This window comes from Pyxicephalus adspersus, chromosome 7 (assembly GCF_032062135.1).
Source record: "Pyxicephalus adspersus chromosome 7, UCB_Pads_2.0, whole genome shotgun sequence".
NCBI lineage: Eukaryota > Metazoa > Chordata > Amphibia > Anura > Pyxicephalidae > Pyxicephalus > Pyxicephalus adspersus.
The window spans coordinates 68,977,015-69,000,955 of NC_092864.1; the positions used below are offsets into that span (position 1 = coordinate 68,977,015).

The 23,941-nt window shown below is 36.8% G+C and overlaps 1 protein-coding gene across 1 annotated transcript in view; it reads right to left on the bottom strand.

The window, feature by feature from the left end:
• Positions 1 to 895: 895 nt before the first annotated feature.
• GTF3C1 (general transcription factor IIIC subunit 1) overlaps positions 896 to 23,941 on the bottom strand; it is a 31,316-nt gene continuing 8,270 nt past the window's right edge. Inside the window, exons 4-27 of the mRNA XM_072419165.1 lie at positions 23,880 to 23,886; positions 23,686 to 23,829; positions 22,238 to 22,334; positions 21,661 to 21,784; positions 20,843 to 21,007; positions 19,737 to 19,852; positions 18,158 to 18,313; positions 17,049 to 17,194; positions 16,035 to 16,080; positions 15,578 to 15,681; positions 15,294 to 15,472; positions 13,147 to 13,440; positions 12,600 to 12,745; positions 11,048 to 11,145; positions 10,760 to 10,856; positions 10,249 to 10,426; positions 8,580 to 8,712; positions 6,744 to 6,879; positions 6,473 to 6,551; positions 5,451 to 5,621; positions 4,393 to 4,550; positions 3,148 to 3,290; positions 2,800 to 2,881; positions 896 to 1,012 (exon numbers count right to left, since the gene is read on the bottom strand). Coding sequence (XP_072275266.1) covers positions 896 to 1,012; positions 2,800 to 2,881; positions 3,148 to 3,290; positions 4,393 to 4,550; positions 5,451 to 5,621; positions 6,473 to 6,551; positions 6,744 to 6,879; positions 8,580 to 8,712; positions 10,249 to 10,426; positions 10,760 to 10,856; positions 11,048 to 11,145; positions 12,600 to 12,745; positions 13,147 to 13,440; positions 15,294 to 15,472; positions 15,578 to 15,681; positions 16,035 to 16,080; positions 17,049 to 17,194; positions 18,158 to 18,313; positions 19,737 to 19,852; positions 20,843 to 21,007; positions 21,661 to 21,784; positions 22,238 to 22,334; positions 23,686 to 23,829; positions 23,880 to 23,886 — 3,116 coding nt within the window. The remainder of the gene's footprint in view (positions 1,013 to 2,799; positions 2,882 to 3,147; positions 3,291 to 4,392; positions 4,551 to 5,450; positions 5,622 to 6,472; positions 6,552 to 6,743; positions 6,880 to 8,579; positions 8,713 to 10,248; positions 10,427 to 10,759; positions 10,857 to 11,047; positions 11,146 to 12,599; positions 12,746 to 13,146; positions 13,441 to 15,293; positions 15,473 to 15,577; positions 15,682 to 16,034; positions 16,081 to 17,048; positions 17,195 to 18,157; positions 18,314 to 19,736; positions 19,853 to 20,842; positions 21,008 to 21,660; positions 21,785 to 22,237; positions 22,335 to 23,685; positions 23,830 to 23,879; positions 23,887 to 23,941) is intronic.

A 23,941-nucleotide genomic window follows, 5' to 3' on the forward strand; every position in this document is an offset into this window, starting at 1 on the left:
ATACTACAGATCCTCTAGGGCTGCGGGAGCAATCAGGGGAGTGGAGCTGTCAGCACAGCACAGCTCCACTGATTGCTCTGCTCCCTGATTGGCTGGGGAAAGGAAAATCCTGATGATGCTTGAGCTGTCATCAGGGTTTCCTATTTCTCAGCCAATCACAGAGCACTAGAGATGAATGGGCACAAGGCTCCCCATTCATGTCTAGCGCTAAATGGTTGAGAAATTTTTTTTATTGATTTCTGCAAGATATTTTCTATTGTTCAAGTGAGTTGTTTGCTATTGGACAGATACCCCATGCTGAACTAAATGAATGCAATGAAAGATAGGTAACATGATCCAGAACCCTTACATGGAGCCAAGAGATACCTTAAAATGGCCATAAAGTCTACTGACCTGGGACCACACACTTTACAGTTCCTACTGAGGTAGGAAAGAAAATATTTCAGACAGAGGTACCCCAGAATTTACCCCAGACACTGCTATGAGCCGTGGAGGCTGGGAAGATGTGCTGCTTATAGTGAATCTGGCCAACCACTTCACAAGTAGTCAGAATAATAACATTATGAATTCAAGAAACTACACCATCCTCTCTGAAAAAGGTCATCCAGGTCCCCCGCCAACAAAGGTTAGAAAAAGGACAATCATCTAAAACAATACCTGCCCAGGGTAGAGCTAAACATGCTAACATTTTCCCCGAACAACATATAAAAGATATTAATTATGAGACCACTAAATAGAGAATAGATGGCTACTAGCCCCAAGTCCCAGGAAAGCTTACAGGATTCACAAAAGGCTTTGTGTCAGCTGAACAGAAGTGTAGGTTGCATATACTGTTTTGGTCTAGAATCCAAAGAAAGGTAGGTAAAGATTAAAGTAGACACTTTAAGTGTTGTTGTTACCTATTGAAAAGATCCTCCACAGTATCTGGAATTTCATAAGCTGGATCATCCATCTTTGAGCTGAACTTGACTTTCAGTCTGTCCACAAATTCCTTGAACTCTGCAGCACAAATCTTATAAAAAAAAAAAAATTGAACATGGACAAGACATGTTACAGAAAATAATTTGCCAACATGTCCAAGAATATAAAAAGGTCTGTGTATTAGCTTTGCACATAATTTACTTTCTGGAAACAACTAAAATAAATGCCCTGCACTGAGCAAAGTTACTTTGTCTCTGCAAAGGGTATTCCTGGACCCCCTTCAGTTCATATTACCTGTACTTCCTCCCAGCATCTTCTTGCTCCTCCACAGCCAGCAAGAATATATGACTTCTCCTGCTATGGAGGAGCAGTGTCCCGCAGCCAATTACTAGCATGGACTGGGGAACAATGCTATTATCAAATATGGTCTTCAACACTACTGGTTTCAGTGATGGCTGGAAAGACATGTAAGGGAACAGAGTTAAAGTGAGTATAAGTGGGTCAGGGGATTACCTCTGCAGATAAACTGACTTTTTGCCCTACATAGGCAAGATGACAGCACTAACTTAGGTATATGCCCTGTCTATAAAAGACTTCACACTACAGAAAGTTGTTTCTGCCCACTAATATTCCAAAAGAGGATTGTGAGAAGGAAATCCCAGAAAGTAACAAGTGTATAAGAAACAGGCTGATGAAACAATTGCAATTTGTTATTTTGAGAACTAGACACCTTGTGAAGAAGGCATACATCACATCAACGAGTTTATAGATCAGGGAATATACTTCCTATTCAAAGGTCTAGGCCTACAGCAAAAACTTCCCTGCAAGATTATCCTGCTTTTGTGTGCTAAGGGCACACCTGCTCATTATAAACAATGATATTTAATCAAGAAAAAACACATTAAGTTCATGTGTACTACTGAATAGTGTTGGTGTTCGAATTTAGGTTGTCCTTATATTCGACCCGAATATGGCTGTTCGAATTCAGATTGTTCCAACTCAAAAAACACAGAATTCAACAGCGCAAATATGTGTGTAAAAAATTGTGTTTAAAAAAAATAAAGTTAAAGTAATTTATTGAATGTGTGTGATTTGTTTTACTAACTTAAATTTTTTTACAGGTTATCCCACAATGACAGGATGTACAGCCGTGGGAATCCTCCTGTCAGTCTGGGATCCCTGGGCACTAGAGATTAAATGGGACAAGTCTCCTTATTCATCACCTCTAGTGCTCTGTGATTGGCAGCTCAAGCGTCATCAGGATTTTCCTTTCCCCAGCCAATCACAGAGCACTAGAGGTGAATGAATGGGGAGACTTGTCCCCATTTAGCCTCTAGTGCCGGGGATCTTCTCAACGAATGCGGCCGCATTCATTGAGAACAGTGTGTGATCCACGGCACTAGAGGTTAAATGGGGACAAGTCTCCCCATTAAAAACCTGATTGGCTTTCCTCAAAAGCTTTTCTCAGGGAGCACTATCCCTGATCCTGGATAGAGTTTCTCTATCCAGGAACACAGGACTCCCTGTGCTGTCAGCTCTGCTCCCGATTGCTCTTGCAGTTCTTCACAGTCCCTAAAAAAAAACCAGAATTCTCCCACCATTGACTTTATTGGTGTTCGAATTCGGCATTCAATCACCCGAACAAAATCTCCCTATTCGATCGAATAGCTGTCGAATCAAATAATGAGATATTCAACCAACAATACTACTGAATTCCGAGCTATAAAAAAAACGAAATTTAAACGGTAATACTAGTCCAGATATTACATAACCATACTAGTAATTTTTACCCCATTCTTCATTTTTTAATAATATGATTGCAAACAAACTTATTTTATATTCGGAAATAATGTATCAACATCAGTACTGTGGACAAACCTTAGGATCGTCATAATTGGCTTTTCGATTCATAAAGTCTTTTGCGAGCCCCTTTTCTTGATAAACCTCTGCCAAACACACTCTAAAAAAATAAAACACAATAAATAGATGTTAACAATAATTGAGGCAGAGCTGGCTATTGAAGTTAAACGTTGCCTAACAATCTCAAATAGGTAACCAGGTTTTACAATTGAGGACACGTAAGTTCGGTCCCAAAGAGGGGAAAATACCGACTAGACAGGTGTCCTATATGAGGTGGCGCTGCAAAGGCAAAATGTGAGTAAATGGTTTCCCAAAAATATAGACCCACTTACATTTAGCTTTAATTCAAATCCAAAGATAACTTACTTGTAATTAAGGTATGTTTGAGGATTCTTCATTATGTAACGAGCTCTTCTTCCAATAGAATGTGACGTCTTATCCAGAGACTCTTCAAAGCTGGAATGCATTATATCTCTGACCACTTGCCACGGCACAAATGGTCTATTCACCTGGAAAGCAAAAAAACGTTTCTCACAATATTATTTTGAATGATTGGTCATACAATAATTATACTCAATAAAAAAAGTAAGGATTTTACTGCGGTGTCTCACATTTATCAATTTGTGTTCAAACACACTATGAACATATGAAAATCAGCAATATTTTAATAAATTTAAGTGTTAAACAATGCAACATGGAAAATCATTTGAAAATATGATCAAATCAAATCAACTGAAAATGATTATATCATCTACTTTTATGACAATCAGTTGACTGACACACTCATACTATATATTATTTGATAGTTCTAATGTTCAATAAAAGTCAGCCAAAGTATTAAAGGACAAAATAGAGGATAAAATATTTCCTAGTCTCAAACCCTCTAGATGATTCTCCATAGGAAAATATAAAATATTATAGAAAAAGACCTTTACCCCCCCTTCTCATGCTTTACTAGATGCAAACCCTGAACAGAGACCACCAAGTGTAACCCAATCTACATAGCCAACATTCACATACCTCTGCTTGAGGGTCTTAACTACTTCTCACTCGCTAGTAATGTACAGTTATTGTACATTACCCATATTTTATCATGAAATATCACAATTTGGCTTTCACTATCTTTGTGTTTTGTAAATGAGTCAGTTTTGGTTCTGGAGACCGATACCCCGATATAAATATTTAGAGCTACCTCTAATTTTGTCATGAAGAAAATCTTGAATTGTGTGATAAGCCGTATTTTTCCCTTATTAAAACTGTAGTTTTTAAACTACACTATTGAAAGGAGAAACTTTATTAGTAGGAATCAATTTAAGGTTGTGGTGAATGCAAATACCAAGAATGATCAATTGAGAATGCAGGAAGGTACCAAGCAGAAGGATTTCTAGAAGTGAAATTGAATTTTTCTAGAACCTTTCTTTAGTATTTATTATCAAATGTGTTTTCCATGTCCAATGGTGAAAAAGGCAAAAGGCTCAATATAGACTCACTCAATCCAGCCATGCCCCACACACAAATCCCTGGTCTATTGTAGGAAATTTAAATAATAAAACCCTGGCGTCATTGTGGATTTGGTGTCCGTGTATACATAAGAGACTTATTTTAAACTACCTTTCTGTTTAGAATAGTACTGCCTATCCGACACAGCATTAATAAGCCATCCTCTTGTGCTGTCCATGCCACACGCAGACGTGTCATTCTTTGCAGTGCACTCTGATCCGCCTCATCATGGTATCGACTTCTTTTCATTTTTTCTGCTGTTTTTTCCTCTAAGAAATAAAAAAAAAATTATGTTACATAAAATGGTAAATCAAGTACTCTTCAGCTAATTATACATGTTCGCATAAACAGCATTTTTTTTTGTTCTATAAAAACAATACATAGAACTTGAAAGCTTTAACTAAGACTACGTACACACCTCAGATGATTCTCGTCCAATAATCGATCAGGGCTGATATTGGACGAGAAACTGGAGTGTGTACAGCGCTCATTGTTTGTCGCCTGGACAACCCTACTGGCGGATTCACAAACAACGAACAAGAAACGATCGTAAAGAAAGTGAAGAGGAGTGAGCGAAGCAGGGTGCTGTTCTGTTGTTCTCTCTCCATAGAGCAGAATGGTGCTGTATGTACAGAGCTCATTCATGCATCGTGCAGTTTTTTGTCATTGGAAAAGATCGTGAAAGATCCTTTTACAACAACAATCATCATCATATTATCTCTCCATGAATTCAATAATTAGACTTTATTTGCATGAAAACAACATATTTTGACGATACTCAAAACTTGGTTGTATTGGATCAGACCATATTTTGGTGCCGCGGACCACTAAAATTAGGGGCTCCTGACCGTGCATGCGCATGGAGCTGGTTGTCAATCAAAGGGGAGGGACCTCCCCCATAGTGACGCCATAACGCAATAACCCCGCCCACTCTGCCATCCCAGATCTGAGCCTGCAATGGGAGAGTGGGCGGGTTGTGTCATGAAAAACAGCCCGCCACTTCCGAGCCAGGGATTTGCACGGGGAACGTGGTCTGCCACCAGAGCCACGGACCCCCAAAATAATGCGGTTGGCGACCGCTGGTTTAGTGAACTCTTCAGATTGTTCCTTCTTCTAGACAAGACAAGTTCAAATCTGAAAACGTGGACATTCAGTAATTTATTACTTACTCTTTTTCTTTGTTTTCTGCTTTTTCTCTATCTGTTGTTTAGGTTTTTTTCGTTTTCGGTTTCTCCCCCCACAGACCCTTTTATTGCGGGAGACTGTAGATTCCTTTACCATTTCAACAAACTCTCCATTTTCTGACATGTTCACATCATCAAAGTCTCTTTCTGGTTGAACTACAAATGTAGAAATTCAAAAAGCAGTGTTTATTAAATGATTTCCTACAGTAAAAACTCATAAGTTTTGCATGTTTACAAACCAATATGATCAGTAAATATTTATAGAGTGAAAAAAATCTTTGGAATATCATAAAAGTCCATTGCAGCCCACAGGAAAAAAAACAAAAAAAAAAAAAAAAAAAGAGGAAAAATGGCCCCCCCATCCCCAAAAAAGCATCTATTTAGTTACAAAATAGTTTAAAAATGTTTAAAAAGCCCAGACAAATGCACAGAGGATATCAACGTGTTGTGGTCCCGGAACAAAATATTACCAAACATGTATCCCAAGTGGTAAAATTCATGTAGATGGTTGAAAAACACAACGTGAAAGATGTCCTACACCCCTCAATAGGGGAGAAAATAATGCATTTATTATTTGTTTCTTAAAATATTTGCATAATGACTGGGGATATAAAAAAGCATAAAGAAGTACAGAGAGGTAGCAAGCCCTAGTGAATAAATATATCTCAATTTGCAGACAATTTGATGACTGAGTATAAAGCTGCTACTGATGATTTGGTAATGCTGGCTGTCACGCAGAGACTTTAGGTATAAGAATTTATTAGTGAACGATTGTGATTGTGTGCAGATCGACACTGACTTTGTTGTGACTTCACTTGTTGCTGAATCAAATTACTATGGCTAAATGACAACCAGGCAAAAGGCATTTTCACAAGAAGGTCAACAATGGCAGCTTGTATATATTTACCAGTATGAGCTTTCGGTTAGATAAAACAGAACAGGATTTTGCAATTGCTTTACAATAGGTCTGCATGTATTAGACAGAAAAATAAAGAATGTACAAATACCTTTTGAGCCAAGCAGTAAAATAGGCTTGTTCAGAAAGGTCTGAAGTCTCAGAGTAAAACCTTGTTGCGCATATTTAGTCTGAAAAATAGAAATTCAATAAGTAATTGCATGTAAGAGAAAAACAAAATAATCTCCAGCATGGTATTGCCATTACTAATTATTTTCCAAAAACAAATCTTTTTATGACTAGGCAATCTAACCTTTTGTTGAACTACACAGTTTATATTACTAACACAATTTAAAATTTGTAATATGGAAAACACTACCAACCTTTCTGCTGTTATTAACAATGTAGCTTATCCAAATCCAGTTTCGTTTTAAGTGGCCGTAGAAGCTCGAGTCAAGCCCACCAGCTCCCAGTCCATCTCCTGGAATCGAACCATCATCCACTACTTCTTTGCTGCCGCTTCAATTTAAAATACACTTATTATTTAGGAGACTTTTTTAAAAAAGAAAGAACAAAAAATATTAAAAAGTATTGACATGATAAATACCCCTGCATACCTACATATACACATCTCTTAGGATTTTAACACTATACATACAGTTCAAATTATATTTAGACCTTAAAACAAAAGATCAACATGCAACTTATCAATTCTTAGATGCGGTATTTGCTTTCTGTTTTTCTTGAACATATTTAGCAAGTACATAAATAAAAATCTGTTGATGCTGGCAGAAATTAACCGAAATATCACGATTTTCCACCCAAACTATAGATTAACTATTTTCAATTTTTACATGTCCTATGTAAAAGGGATGAGGAAAGGAGGGGGAGTTTGTAATTTATATCAGCACCGTAGTCTGGGTTAACAGTGCTGGTTCTGCAAAGGTACAGCATGGGTGTTGGCCACTCAGGGTCAAGGTAGGTGAATGTAAAGGTCAAATACTTAGTGAATAGGACTGCATTAAAAGAGTATTGTTCTAGAACTCCTATTAAAAAACAGACAACTTCTTGAGTTCTCAAGCCTGGGTTTTTACTGATGAAGAAATAGTTTTGCCCGGGCTCCACAAGCACTGGTGGAGGAAAAAAAAGGCCTTCATCTCTTTAAATTAGTTTTCACTGCTTTAGGAGCTGTGCCACTATTCTTTTTGAGTTATGACAGAAAGCTTGTCATGCAAGATATGTATAGAGTGTGAGAGAGGGGGTCTCTAGGAATCTAGAAAGGTCTTTGTGGTCATGTTATATTTAAATGCATGCCATGGCCCAAGTTGTGTTGCATGTCTGCTGCATAACCCTACCCTTCTGTGTCTATAACCAGACATGGACAATAGGAAAGCTAAGCATACAGGCTGTCTGCTGTATACAGATTATTATTATTATACAGTATTTATATAGCGCCATCATATTACGCAGCGCTGTACAAAGTCCATAGTCATGTCACTAACTGTCCCTCAAAGGAGCTCACAATCTAATGTCCCTACCATAGTCATATGTCATTTTTTTTTTTTTTTACGGAGAAGCCAATTAACCTCAGTGCATTTTTTTGAAACCCACGCAGACATGGGGAGAACCTGCAAACTCCATGCAGATAATGTCCTGGCAGGGAATCGAACCTGGGACCTAGCGCTGCAAAGGCCAGAGTGCTAACCCCTGAGCCACCGTGCTGCCCATGAGTGTTGGATGGCGAGAGGTGACCACAGTCAGGGGCAGCAGCAGAGGGATGCTTTTGCCTAAAACAATTAGGTAGCTAATGGAGCTCGGACTGACTGACCTACTCACTAAAAGAGCCCTCAGACAGTGCAAGGGAAGAGGCAATGCCATGCCTCATCTAACAAGCACCAGAATGGGCTATAGACAGTGCCAAGCATTAAATCTATTGCCAGAAGGTCACTTTTAGGCTGTTTTTGTAATGTACAGTCCAGTAGGGTCTGAATGCAGCTTTCTTGGATCAGACTTTACGGCTGGCAATTGATGAATCATAATAGGAAATCTTGTTTATAGCAGTGAAAGGTGCTGCTTTTCACAGAAGCACTTGCTACAGGATCTAGCTAGTAATATGGCATGTTAAGGAAATACAGATGGCCATTACACTACCATGTATACGTATGCTGCAACAATGTAAATGCAATACAACAAAATATGTAGGAGAAAATGGGACATACACAATATTCTCTAAAATGTTACACTTTTTCTCCAAAGTCTGTCTTTCCTCAGATTCTGCATCCATATCTTGCCCTGGTAGATTATCGTGATCCGATGTGTTCATTTTCTTTCCACGAGGGTTGCGCACAACTCCTACAAGATAAACCAAATCTTAGTTTCCAGATATTCCAGAAAAAATACACTATTGCCAGGGACAGTGTTTCCAAATTAGTGTTTCTCCAGAGGTCACTAGGGGTTCTTTGAGCAATAAATAAATTGTGACTTCAAGCCATGTTCTTTTTGGCCATTTGTAAGGGTGGGATTATTTCCACTGGCCAACAATGCAGGAGGCATTCTTCCTACTGACCATCAATAATATATTGTGAGGTGTGGATGTAGAAATTATAGGAGGGGTTCTCTGAAGACCTGAGCGTTATTGAAAGGGTTCTCTAATTTTAAAAGAGTTGAGAAATGCTAGCAAAGGAACACATGTGGAGTGAATTTTTACAGAATAGAGTATTAAGCTGGAATAAACCTTAATAAAAGGTTTATAAATAAAACCACTAAAGTATTTATTAATAAAACAATATATAGTATTGTGCGTGGTATTCTCCTGATTTTATTACTAGTAGCAGGATCAGTAAAATAAAGGCATACCTCCTATTTGTGCTCTTTTTTTTAATGCAGTGACACAGATTTTATCCTATTCTGGATAGGATACAATAAGGAAGAGTACACACGTGCAATAATTGTCGTTGAAAAGGATCTTTCATGATCCTTTCCATCAACAAAATACTGCACAATGCATGAACGAGCTCTGTTCATACCGCACCGTTCTGTTCTATGGAGAGGGGAAGAAAACGACGGAGCGGCACCCCGCTGCACTCTCTTCCCTTCAATTCCATTATGATCGTTCCTCAAGCACAGTACGCACACTAGATTCTCGTCCGATATCAGCCCTGAGCCGTGTGTACATAGCCTTGCTTTAGTTTTTTTCTAACCTATTATTTATTAGGATGTACAATCTTTAACGGACAGTGTTTTGTTCTGTGGAGAGAAACATTTCCACCGGTATAGTGCCTTAACTCCTCCATTTTTAAACAATTTTTGTATTCCAGATAACTAAGCCATATTCCGTTTATAATCTTTATGTTATTTACAATAGTTATAAAACAAGATATCAAACTGTGGGTGAAATGGGAGATCTTTGCTGCCTTGGGCATAAAATTCCTAACTATACCCCCCCTGGCCTCTGCAGTGAAGGAGGTTACATTGCAGTGGATTCTGAGCACCGAGTTGGATTGTATCTTCACAACATTCCCTAGGATCTTAGTGGAAGTATGATGATGTCACTGTTGTCTAAATGCTGTGGGCAAAAGACTAGGGTATATCAATAATAATAATGACCATTCTACTTGCAGCTATATAGTTCAAAATAAATTATTTGTCTCATTGGAGGGTTCCCCAATATACTAAGCGGGCCTTTTTACTGCAAGGCCCATTTTAAGATGTAAGCTGCCACATCTTACTCTATCATTGTATTTTACATGGCATTTCCCAGTCATTACCATTAAAATGTACAGCAAAGATACATTCAGTATTTATGTTGTACGACCAAGAACAATAAATACGACCTGATAAATGACAGAATGTCCGAAAAGCATTAAGATGTATTAAAACATTGCTTACCCAAAGGTGTATTCAGACAAACAAATTGTAAATCAAACCAAAAATTCTCCACATCTTGAAAGGTTTCTAAACGATAGGAACGTTTTTCAAAAGGATGACTTGCATGAGCTAAATTGTAATGAGGATCACATACAGTTGTATCAACAATCGTTGCATTTTTCTTCACATGCACAAATACCTGTAGTGGGGAGAAATGGTTTATCCTTTAATGCATATCCTAGAACAAATTAATTTACAATCTGATAATATAGGTTATGGTTGTAGATTAAGGGAGGTATATTGCCACAAATACATGTTGTACTGAAGTCACTTTACTAACTGCTATTTTGTAATAGATTCTGATGTATTTTGGGTTGCTATAACCTAAATATTCAATAGGCCTAGTGTTGAGTTTTTTGGGGGCCCTAAAAATGTATTACATCTGTCAATAACTGCTTGAGGCGCAAACCTTACATGCTGTATTATCACTATACAGATTTACATCTTTCCAGACCTGAGAAATATACTGTACCTGATCTTTTTCTTGAAATTTTTCAGTTGGACCAAACTGCACCAAACCCATACAACTAATTTTCTGAAGCCCCTGGAACACTGAGAAGACATATCGCCTGTGGGGGGAAAAATTCTGACATCAATGTCGATACATTTTACTAAAACCAATGCCATTTTAGTAGACATTTGCATTGCGGTTATACTGAAATTTTGCCTGGACCCACCCCTTCATCATCATATACGCAGAATTATGTGCCTTCATAGAAAGATCTAATTTATAAAACAAGGAATGAATATTATAACATACCTTTTGTACAGAAGCTGCTGTCTCATTGGTCGAGGAAGGTGTCTGATCAATGTGTGCTTTTTAATGGGATCATTTAAATATTCCTCAAGATTGTCAACCTTCACCATGTAAAGTAAAACACAGAGAATAAAAGAAATAAAAAAAGGAAAACAATTCAACTTTTCAAAAATCTACATTTACAAGCAAAATTGTAGCATTTCAAAAATGATTATTGAGGAATGTAGCCTGAATATGACAGCATGACCATGCATTTTGGTAGAGCAATTTCTGTACATTGCACCAATGCCTTTAAGACGGAGATGACTTTTCATTCAGTCCCTGTTACGAATTAAGCCAAAGTCAGCCCCATGCATGGGAGCCAAAAAAGTTCAGGAACACCAAGTGGACCTCTTACCTACCAGAGAGGGAAAGAAGCTGCAATAAAGGAACAGTGTACTTGCTCCCAATATTCTAGATGAAAGGTTCCACATGAAGATCATTCTCTTATTATTATTATATTATTAAGATTATTCTCTCTTTATTATTATTTTAAAGTCTCAGTAATAAAACAAATATGTTTAGAAACTCGAGAGGTCTAATGACAATGAAGCTGATAACATGGTAGGAGAAGGTTCTGTATAAATAACCAATGAGCCTGCACCTAGTATGAGTGACCTATCATACTGGGAGCAAGTACACGGTTCCTTTAATATGAAAGTCTTTCCCTGCGGTGTCCCCGGATGGAGTGAACATGGCCTGATAGAAATGAAGCTCCTACATGTAGACTTTACTTTACCAGATAATATTCTGGTTTAGGTTATCTACATGATCTTTAGATAAGGGGTAAACTTGGTGTTTCTAAGAATGTTTTTCTCCCATGCATATGACTGTCTCTGCTTTGATCTGCTGAAATCCCATTTTTCTTTTGTTTCTGGCTGGGATGCCTTCCTCAGGGGAGGTCCGGTTGGAGTTCCTTCCTACTAAGGATGGTTTGGATGTGCTTAAATCTTAGAGGGGTGCTGTATGTCACCAGGAGTTGTAGACTATGTTTAGTATCTGTTACTACTCAAAATAGTTGTTCCTCACCTTACTGTGCATTATTATGAGTGCCCAACCCCTTAACATGTTAGCAAACTTTTGAAGTAGCAGCGAATCTATTTGAATCGCACAGCACAGTCATTTTGTCCAATTAGGTTTTTCACCACAGTAATCATAGTTATGATCTGGGGGGACAATAAATAATTAATAAGTCTAGTATAGAATAAATATTCTTGGCTTTTTATTGCCCCCATCTTGTCCCTTAAGGATTTCTGGTAGGTGATAGTGAGCTGGAGGATTAAAACTAATAAAAGCAATTAAAAGCAAAAAAAAAAATCTTTTATATTGCAGACACAGTTGTGTTACCATTGTAAATGTATATTTTTATACCAGTTGCAGCAAGATTGGCTTGAAATGAGTGCTGACATCATATAAATCATTGTATAAATGTAGTAATATTTGGGCACACTTTATTTTGGTTACTACTACTTAGCTAATTTATTAGGCTAAAACATAAAATAAATATATAGATCACCTTGTAACTGACTTGAACTATTTGTATAAAGATTGAGAGGGGCATACAGAGCAGGATGTCACTAACAATAACCCAACCAGGTCCAAGGTCACTGTGGAGCGAGGCAGGAGGCACACATCTTATCCAAGACTCCTCATCAACATATACTAAAAGAAAAGAAAGGCAGGGTTACAATATATTTTAGTATTGAATTTAGAAGCCATACATCAAGAAGGCTCGACCAAGGCATATGCCCAGAGCATCCCATATTCCAAACAAAGCTTACACTTAGCTGACAATCTGCTATTTTTGGCATTTAAGAACATGAATCTTTAAAGTATATTTTCAAGTAAAAAAAAAAAAATAATAAAACAAACGTAGAATATGTATAAAACACATATATATTTGGCTCATAATAGCATTATTGGTGACGAGGCAGCACAGTTCTTTTGCTAAATTATTCAATCCTACCCATTTTTCCAACTATTTACTCTAAAATAAACCTACACAAGATTTCCTCTAAAATAAACCTACACAAGATTTACAAAAAAAGATAACAAAAAAGTACCATGTTCTGATTTTTCCTCCTTTTCAGTGTTTGATGTACATTCCTCTGTACTAGCAGATATAGTACATTTTTCTGTATCAAGGTCTGCAGGGCAGTCAGTCTTAGAACGGCCATCTGTAACATCCTCAGTGTCTTTATGATGAGTGTTAGCAGAAGGTGGATTGCTGTCTGGTGTTTTCTGCTGCTTCGCTTTATGCAATGGGTGACCATAGACAATATACCACAAATAGATGTGCGTTATTTTCAAGCGTGGCATTTTTGGAAGATATCCAAGAGTACGACCAAGTCCGGGAACTGTGGGAAAATAAAAAGATTCTAGTAAATTTAGAATTAATATTAGCCTAAAACACATATTCCTGTAAATTGCAGGCAAAAGAAAAGCAAAAAAAGAAGACATTTGAAATGAATGTAGACCATTAAAACCCCTCCTGTGTTTTACTGATGGATATGTTCCCTTACTTCTTTTCTAGTAAAACAAAGGGGGAAAATCTCTTGTTGAACTCCTGTTTATTATTACATAATCAGTCGGGGTGAAACTAGACACAAGTCCAACCACCAGGAAAATAAACATACTACAAACCAGCATTTTCCAGATAAAACCATATAAACATATTTAAACCAGAGGAAGGCAAAAAACCTCTATAAAAACATGGTTGAATTTGCTCCAACGGGCATAAAAAATCCTCCCTGAACATGTGAGGCAGTCGGATGTTCCCTGGATCAACAGTCTCTGTTATTGTTACCTTAAATCCAGTATAATAACCAGTTATATTACGTGCTTCTAGAAATCATACAGCTTTTACTTGAAGAAATCTACAGAATTTGCTGAAACTTCTTCCTGAAGGGTCTATTCCACATGTTCATAGACCTTACTGTGAAGAATCCCTTCCTTATGATGAGAATTCACTACTAAAGATTTCCTTCACTTCTGTCTGATGAACCCAATGCCACCATCACGGTGAGGGTGAATCTTTTTACCAGGATAGTGGATAGATACAACTAACAGTGAACAGTTAGAACACACAAGGTACAGATGACAGCTGAAGGCCAGGGCCATGAATTTGTAGTAAAAAGGTCCCATTGCAGGGGAGGCAATGAACAATCCAGTAGATTTAATTTGTAACCATTGGAATCAAATGAAGACATTCAGAATTTGAGGTCCAGGATAAGCAAATACCACCCTTGGGTTTGGGAATGGTAAACAGATTGAAAGAAAAATGTCTGAAAATATTTTGCAAAAAGACTAGGACAAAAACTTGTTATTAAGATGCATCTGCATCCCAGATGCAATCCGTACAAATGTCTGCAAAGGCTAACAATCATTCTCACACTTGGTGCACACCTTAAATGCAGAGGAAGGCTAAACTGAGAATTTTAAAAACTACAAATTCTGGATTTTATGAGCAGAGTAGATCTTATTTTGTAGTGGAAATGGAAGGGAAGACATTCAAATGACATTTTATGGAAAAAATTGGCCAAATCATCGTAGTCTGTTTCTTAAGTTTTTTCTAGAGATCCCCTTGCCTCCAGTAGAATCCTAATGACAGTGGAACCAAAGAGTGGAACCACAAACTGTCACCACTGAACGTCAACGTAGAACGATCACATTTGTGGATTTTTACCAACTTGTTATGACATAAAAAAATTATAATCACACTAAGATTAGGGTGAAGAGCAGGGCCCACAATCAAGAATAAAATTCTGAAGAGGGAACCACTTGGTAATCCGATTTTTGAATACATGTACATCTCCTACTAAAATGATAGTTCTCTTGTTAAAGTAGAAACTTTCAAGTCTACAGCCACAGTAGATCACTTCTAAGCAAATGATTCCCTAAAAGGGTACAGGGCCGGAAGGCATTTGGGATGTGTGAACAGCTTGTCAAGTATGATTCCACTTATATTATGGTTTGTGACTCCTCGGGGACAGGCATGCTGAATCTCCGCAGCTGAGTGGCTAAGGACTGGGGTAGATTAGCTATAGAAGTGTGTGGGGGGTATCAATGTCAAGGTACTTCAAGACAAATCTGATGTTTAAAGTAGGTGATCTGAGCATGACTGTATGAAAACTTGTAAAAAAGCCACACCAAACCAAGCCAGATGTACTTACACCCAATCATTAAGCCATTATGAAAATCTTTTACCTACCTATGACTGGATGATAATTTTTTAATTGTGTCACATCCATTGAATCTTTGCCATCCGTTAAATCTTCACAACTATCACCTAGAAATAGAGATGTCTTGTGTTTTTCTCCTTTATGTTCTTTGTTTTGCTCATCATGCTCGGATTTGCCAGAACCTGGTGAAGTTTGAGGCAAGCGTGTCCTGAGCACAAAACAGAGGGTAAATAATTGAACAGAACTGCCATGAGATCTAATTTAAACCTTAAAGTTTCACTTGTAGGCTTGCATGCTTAACACTCATACTTACCGGTTCCCTGAAGTAGAATTTGACATGCGAAAACGTATTTGTTCAATAGTGCTTTTAACTAAAGGATCGTTTGGATTAATTGATGGATGAACCACAAATTCCACCTGTTAAAATAAAAAATATCATAATATAAAAAAAAATAATTTATTCCAAGGATTTTTTTTTTTTTTTTTGGAGGACACAACAATACTTTTGTGCAGAATGAAGGTAATACAGAATAGTGTCTTAATTCTTTACAAGTACACATAGTACACATAGTCCTATACACAATATTTACTTTATGCAATATAGTCCTATGAAACTACATAGGACTACCCTGCAATCAAAAGGTTTAGGTAATCTGGAGATTTAGAGATGCAATTGTTTTTCTCCTCCAATCGAATGGACAGAATTTTTTGTTACACTAATAAAAAAAAAATTAAGGTAAAAAATTGTTTGCAGCTAAGGAAAGAAAGACTTTTCCCAAACTTCCATACTCCCCAAAACCTTTTACACCAATAACACTGACAAAAAAGGAGTTGCCAGCAACATGCCATATTCAGTGTTTTATTCACATTCCATTCCACATGATGGTCAACACTGCTAACCACTCTTGCACTCTTTCTTCATTTAAAGCTTTTGCATTGTGTTCTCTAAGTAAGAGATCTTCCTAAAGAATAACATTTTTTCAAAACAAATGTTTTAAGACCAGAAATAAATGATTGACCTTTCCCACTTGTTTATATACTTATAGCTTATGTGACTATGGTAAGAGCTGAAATGGTATTTATGTGAATTATTTGCTATTTAAATCTTCTTTTTTCTCTGCAAATACGTGCAAGCAAAATATAATGCATGTCAATGTAATTTTTAGGTTTAGTTTTAATTTTAGGTTGAAAGAAAAACTAAAGAAGCGCTGCGTAATATGTTGGTACTGTATAAATCCTATTTATTAATAATAATAATAAGGATAAAGGAATGATGCTCGGAGGTATAAATTGCAGTTATATTTTTTTGTTACACAGATTTCCAACAAATTAAGGGGGCGTGAAATCTTGGAAGTCTTTTAAAGTTTTTGAAGCCATAATTATAAGTTAATTTGGATATATGAGAGCTGGCATTACAATTATGGACAAATAAGCACAGAGTAGTGTGTTGGCACATTTTGTCCAAGTTGCTGTAGTAATGGTGCAATATTCAGCCACTGTTGCTTAACTTACAGTGTTCTACATTATTAGAGTAACATTTTGTGAATTTAGTATCTGCATAGAAATGTGTTTTTTTGTTGACAATGTACAACATATCCCTGTGCTTGTGTCTTCATGGCACAAATATGTAGCTGTAAAACAGATAAATGGAACAAGAGCTCCAAATCCCCTCACCTACACGGAGACAGCATTTCTTGAGGGCACCCCTGCCTTTAGTGGCCTTACTGAATTTGTCAGTTTTTAGGGGTTAGTCGTAATAAATTAGTAAAAAAAAAATTACTTACGTGAACATGCTTTCCACCAATCGCAAATTCTTAACTGTCTCCACTATTATGTTTCTCCTCTTCAAAAGGCGATAAGTTTCATGAGATTTTTCCAGTGTTCCTGACTTACTGGAACCTTTACCTTTTTTTGTTTCCATGTCTTTATCCTAGATCAAAATATGCAAGTAACATATGTGAAAAAAGTCACATGGCAGGAATATTCAAAGCTCTAAATACCTAGTTATAATTTTGTCTTTGTCAGACTTGTAGAAACTGAGCCTCTAGGGGGCGCTATGGCATGCTCAAAAGCGGTGTGAGTCCTAAAATGGGCCAAGGGGCAGAATCTAAGAAGCAGCCAGAGCCTATAGAGGTGAGGATGTTAAGAGACTGCTGCCAGGTTGTGGTCCTTGGGCACATCTGGTTTGGCAGAACAATGTATGGTACCGAATCAACAGGCAGGAGAATAGTCAAGGAAGGCTGGGGTTGAGGAAGGAAGAAAACAAGCGAGGTCAAAAATAAAGCCAGAGACCAAGTACTAAAAATTCAGAAAGTAGACAAGGGTGAGATAGTAGGAATGGACACACAGGTATCACAGAAGACAAATGGAAAACTAAAATAGCACAAGGGAACAGACAGGGAAACAGACTGGGCAACAAGGGGTTAGCAAGGGACTGGGAAAGACTCAATTAACCAATGGGTGGTTAGGAAATACACATCCCAACTAGGGGGCTTAGCAGTTGTGGAGACAGTTTGCTGGAAGCACTGTGTCCAAGCCAGCTAAATAGCCAAGAGCTATTGGGAGGCTATCTCTTGATTAGCTGGTAGGAGGGGCGATACTGATAAAATTTGAAGAGCAGGCTCGCCTGAGATTAGAAGTGTCATAATCTGCAGAGAGAGGGTCCGGCCCTTTAGCTAGGAGGTAAGTGTGATAGTCTTGGTTTCAGCATCTTTGAGAACTGCATTGATGTCCATAGCTGATGACTACTGATCATTCAAAACTGATCATTCAAAACAAATCCTTGCTATATTACTGTCCCCATGTATCATGCCAACTCGTGGAAGGAAAAAACATAACCAAAAAAATGGAAAATGATGTAAAATGCTAAAACTACTTACTTACTACTACTTACCACAACCTCCTCAATTACAGAGATATCATCGTTATCCTCATCTAGAGTTGTTATAAAAGAGTTAGACTCTAAATGAAGACTGTCTCTACTGCAGTTGTTTTCAGATGTGACTGATATTTTGTCCAGTTCAACAAGCTTTGAAAGTGCTTTTCCTAAAAACAAAAAAGTACATCATCTGCCAGTAATATAATAGTAAATAATAAATATTTATTACAATAAAGAGCAATACAAACAGATACAGGAACAGTAATGGGATCAGAATTTCAGTTGTCCTTAACCGATGTCCTAATGTGATCTAGAAATATTATATGGCACATGTACACAATTTTATTTCAGTTCAAGATAACTTCCTTTCTATAAGGAATATAGAACAAGGGAGTTTACAGTGATGATAATTATTAAACATTAAGAATGATGACCTCTGGTTACTATCAATGGTTACCTCCAGGAGCACAGTTACATTATTCTACTATTTTGGGCCGCCTTATTGGCAAACGTGAATAGGCAAGAGACATATTTGGAAGTACTGGCTGTGACAAATGGACCAGTATGTGCCTGAAAGAACTAGGTTTTATAGGTTGTTTGCTGTAATATAACTGGAATATTTAACTATTTTAAAATATTTTATTAATTTTGAGTCAAGTTTATTTAAATGTGTTTAAATCATTTCTCTGTTTTGCTGTACGTATACTATTTTTGTTATAAACATTTATTAAATAACAAAGGATTTCCACAGCATTGTGTACATGTATAAGATAAAACAACAGAAGAATACAGTTTTAGGAAAAGAGAGTGAAATGTATCTAACTCATTTTTTCTATGCTTCTTAAAAAAGCATTGTTTGAATCTGCTTCAGATTTTACAGATTGAATAAGAGGTCAACAGTCAGAACAGAACAGCAAGGATAAAAAATCTGACCATTAACTTAGTATTGAGAGCCAAACATTGGAACCATCACCCTGGCAAACTCCTGAGGTGCTTTAAGGGATAAACAGCAAAGCTACAAACCGATAGTCTAGGGACCCACTAAATTGTAGAAAACGTTGGTGTTTATTGGTGGACACAATAGACGCACGTAGGTTCATATCCCTTATGTCCACAAAAGTAACAAATTCTGTTTGGTAAAGGGAAATGATTTGGGGGATTCCATACAGATCCTTCAGGTGTTACAACCATATTGCCATAAAACCCCCTGAAACTGTTCTGCTGCAGAAATGACACCTTAATCCAGAAGACCAATAGGGCCCAATGTAGATTTGCTAATGTGTGGAGACATATGTAGTTTAGAGGTGAGAGGGGAGAGAGAACTTTGCAGACCTGGAAAATCCCCTTCGTAGATTGAAGCTGTCTGCCATTTACAAAGGTCAAAAAAAAAATTCAACTTTCAAAGTGATGGGCACCTTTATCATGAGGCCCATTCAAAGAGGAAAATATATATATATATATATATATATATATATATATATATATTTATATGACAGTGGTTCCATTCCCAAGCAGGTAATAGTCTAATATAGCAAAGTACACATTTATTAACCCCCATCTCCCCCCACCCTTCACAAATGTCAAAGCATCTAACCTTAATCAACTTATATCTTTCTAATAAACGACACAACATTCTGGCTTCCAGCTTCCCCACATTCATTGCCAATTTTATCTCGCTTTGTGAAATTCCATTAGTGCCTTGACTTTCAACTGCAAAAATAAAAATAATTAGATATAGTATATATTTTATAAAATCATTAGGTGGAATGAGATATACCAAACATATTTAACAGGGTGACCTAACACACTTGGTTACAACAGGAGTGCCAAATAGATTGTGGAGAGTTCCAGCAATAGGAGAAGCGGGAATATGAAGGGATGAGAAGAAAAAGTAGAGTGGAGGCTGAGTTTAGGATGGTATCTAGAGAGAAGTGCAGATATGTAAGGAGGAACCAGCGTGTAAAAAGCTTTGTAATTAAAAGTTAGAGTTCGGGGACTGACAAAGGGAGAGAGTTAGAAAAACAAGAGGAGAGGTGAATGAATTATGCAGCAGCATTCAGGCAGTTTGGGTGAAGTCCAAAAGGAATGATATTGCAGTAATGTAGCCGAGATTTTGGGTCACATGCAAGCAGTTTAGTTGAGTGATGATTAAGGAAGTAGTAAATATAAGAGCATTTTTTTTGTGCAGATAACAGCAGGTGATTAGTGTGCCAAAGTAGGATTTTAATAAAAAGTGCAGATTGAAATATTACACTTAAACAACACATTTGAGGGACAGCTGGTATCAATGTATAAGTCTAGCTGGGGAGTGGAAACTTGGGATGAAAAAATGACAATTTGTTGTCCAGGTTGAGGAAGGACATGAAAATAGATAGCATTAGGACAGTGGAGGACACAAAAAAAGCATGTAGACATATCAGGAGCAAAGAGATATATACGGGTATCATCAAAATATAGGTGATGCTGCAAGACAAATGAATTGATAAACCGATAAAAAAGCCCATGGGTATAAATGGAGAAGACAAGTGGTCCCAGGAAAGAGCCTTGTAGGGAGGAGACAAAACAGGAGAGGATCTGGCAGAATAAGTATTTAATATTATTGTAGAAAACTGGGTAAAAAGAGCACCAGTAATGAAGCTGAAACACATTGCACTGCTATATACTGCAGAATATACTTTAATGAAAAGTAAAAACACATACTAAGCTCATAGGTTTGTGTTAACATATCCTTTTCATATATTATGTCGATGGGAACTACTGTGGTTTTTAAATCCTTATCATCTTCATCTTCATCCTCATCCTCGTCACCTTCCTTTCTTTTATATTCCTTTACCAGCTTAATACAACGCACCATTATATCGGTACCTATACAAAAGGAAAAACTTTTAACATGGTATACAGGCATAACATCAATTCATGATCTGCTAATGTTATGTAAAAAAAACATTTCATATCATAAGACCACAAAAGACAAGAGAGGTTTTTAAAGCTAATGCAAACAAAAAAGACAAAGTTGTTGATTTTGTGTTTTAGAATTTTGCCGAAGTTGGTGCTAGACAAAGTCTTAACTAAATGCACCCAAGTTATATTAAACAGGTGAAGTTCAGCAGAATCACAAGTGTCTTGAGTCCAGTATTATTGAGGAATTCACTTTCCATATAAAGGCAAAAAAAAGAAACAGACCAGGAGCAAACAATACATCTGACATGCTTCTAAGGCTACAGAACAGTTCAGCTTTCTTCCTAATACCATTACCTTAGCCTTGCAAACCCATTTTATTTGAGGTCCGAAAGCGGGAAACCTCTAACCAAATTAACTTAGTTTAGTTTAAACTCAACTAATGTCAATTTGATCACAATATACAAAAATTAGAAGATTATAAAGAGAATCCAGAGTCCTTCATTAAATTGCATGTTATTCCAAATAAATTAAAATACTAAACAGTCAATAGGAAAAGAAAGAGAAAAAAAAAAACACAATGACACACTCCGTATAAAGCTAAGGTTTTCAAGACATACCTCTCTTAGTCTTGCAAAGTTCAGCAAGTGGTTGAATCTCTTGTAATGGCACAGAAACTGTTTTCACAATTCCTGCAGCAGCCATATAATAATACAGTCGTTTAAAGAGTCGATCAGGTAAACCCTTAAAAAGAGAATGCTTTTATAACCAAATAAAATATGAGATTTTTTAACTCATTAAAACAGGAAGTTTTGCTATTGACATACCAAATGTTACACCAAGACCATTGCAGACTATATACAGGACATTTTTCAAAGGCACAAAATGCATTTTGATAGCAGATATGTAATACATAGCAGTCCTGGCTTTCAGCTATAAATTACTAGCATTTGCACAGTAGAAAACAGTGCAAAAAATCATGAAGTTTGTTGAAGTTTTTTTTTAACTTGTGTAAAATTTAGTCATTAGAAAAAGATTAGGATAAGAGTGATCAATCAGGAACAATACCCCAAAATTTACATATCATATATCAAGGTTTAATTAGCATATGTGTAAAAGTAGTCTTGTCACCAATATGCTGAAATACCATAGTAGACAGAAAGGAGACACATAAAATGCACACTACAGGTATATTACCATTTCTTCACGAAGGTTCACCAGAGTTGCTAAGTGATTCTCACGTTCAGATAACAGTAAAGAAACTTTCTCAGCAAGAGTGTCATACCTATTTTTCCTAAAAAAAAAAAAAAAAATAATAAAACTAAAAGAAGAATTTTAAAGATCAGTTTAGAGAATCGGAATGGAAAAGAAAAGTGATTTAGGCGAGGTTGAACATGTCATGGTTGTGGTGACAGATGGACTGGTTTGAGTATTTCAGAAACTGCATATTTACTGGCATAATCATGCACAACCATCTCTGGGTTTTACAGAGAATGGTCTGAAAAAGAACACCTTTTGTGCGGCATTTCTGTGGGCAAAAACACCTTGTTGATTCGAGAGGTCAGAAGCAAACGGTCAGACTGGTTCAGACTGATAGAAAGGCAACAGTAACCACCAAATAAACTACAATTCGAAGGATCACCAAATGGACAAATGAAAATTGGAAAAACGTTGCCTGGTCTGATGAGTTTCACTATTATATATAGGGAGTACAATGGTTTTTCCAAGATAAAAAATCATCAATATTTTTTAAACAGGACACTTGGCCCAATCCCACTGCCATCATACTATTGATAAACAACAAAATAATTTACTTTCCTACTCCAAAGGCAGTTTAGGGACACAAAACAGTTTTTCCCCCAAATTCACATATATAATTTATTGTAATTTAGAAAACACGATTAAAAAGATTTTTAGTGCATTAAATTCTATATACAGTGCAACAAAGGGTATTTCACATCACCAGCAACACAAAACCATTGATCAAATTTGTTATGTGGTGAATAAGCTTCCAAGATGGACGCGATTCTGGCATAAATTAAAAATCCAATAGGGAGGAGATATTCATTTCCCTCCTGTTCTGTGGGGTGGTGCTCCAGAACACAGCAATCAAGGGGCAACATATGAATTGATAGAAGCCTGTCTTGGGCTAATTCACCACAGTGTGAAAACAAAAGGGATCTGATGAAGCAAAATATTTCCGTGAAACACGTCATTACTTGAATGTATCGCTCGTGATGTGAAATACCCTTTGTTGCACTGTATATAGAATTTGATGCATCAAAAAATATTTTTTAATTAATCTTGTTGTCTAAATTATATTAAATTATATATATTAATTTTGAAAGAAAGTTTGTGTCCCTAAACTGCCTTGGGAGTAAAGTATACTGCTGGTCTGATGAATTTTTATTTGTGCTCTGTAAATGAGACGATAGGGTCAGATTTTTGGATCAGCAACATAGAAGAATTGATCCATCCATTCTTGTATCCATAGTATAGGTTGGTGGTGGTGTATTAAGGGAAAATATTTTCATGGCACAATTTTGCCCCCTTCGTACTTAGCCCAACCTAGTGCTAGTAAGGTGTACGCAATAAAGTGGCTGATGTGTGTATGTGAGTGGGAAATGAAGTATATGGTACTAAACCTGTCAACATGAAAGCGCTTCAGAAGTAGAAGTAATGAATGCTGCTGAGCTCCACTGGGTAGCTTGATAATGTGTGTCTGCATTGTTACAAGACCTTTCCTATCAAGCACCCGTCGTAAATAATGGACTTTTCCTGCATCCACCCTGAAATAAATAATAAAATAATTATATTAAAATTATTTACACACACACACAATGACACTGTTATGATTTGACATGAAAGTAGAAAATCAGGTAGTACAGACAAAAACAGACT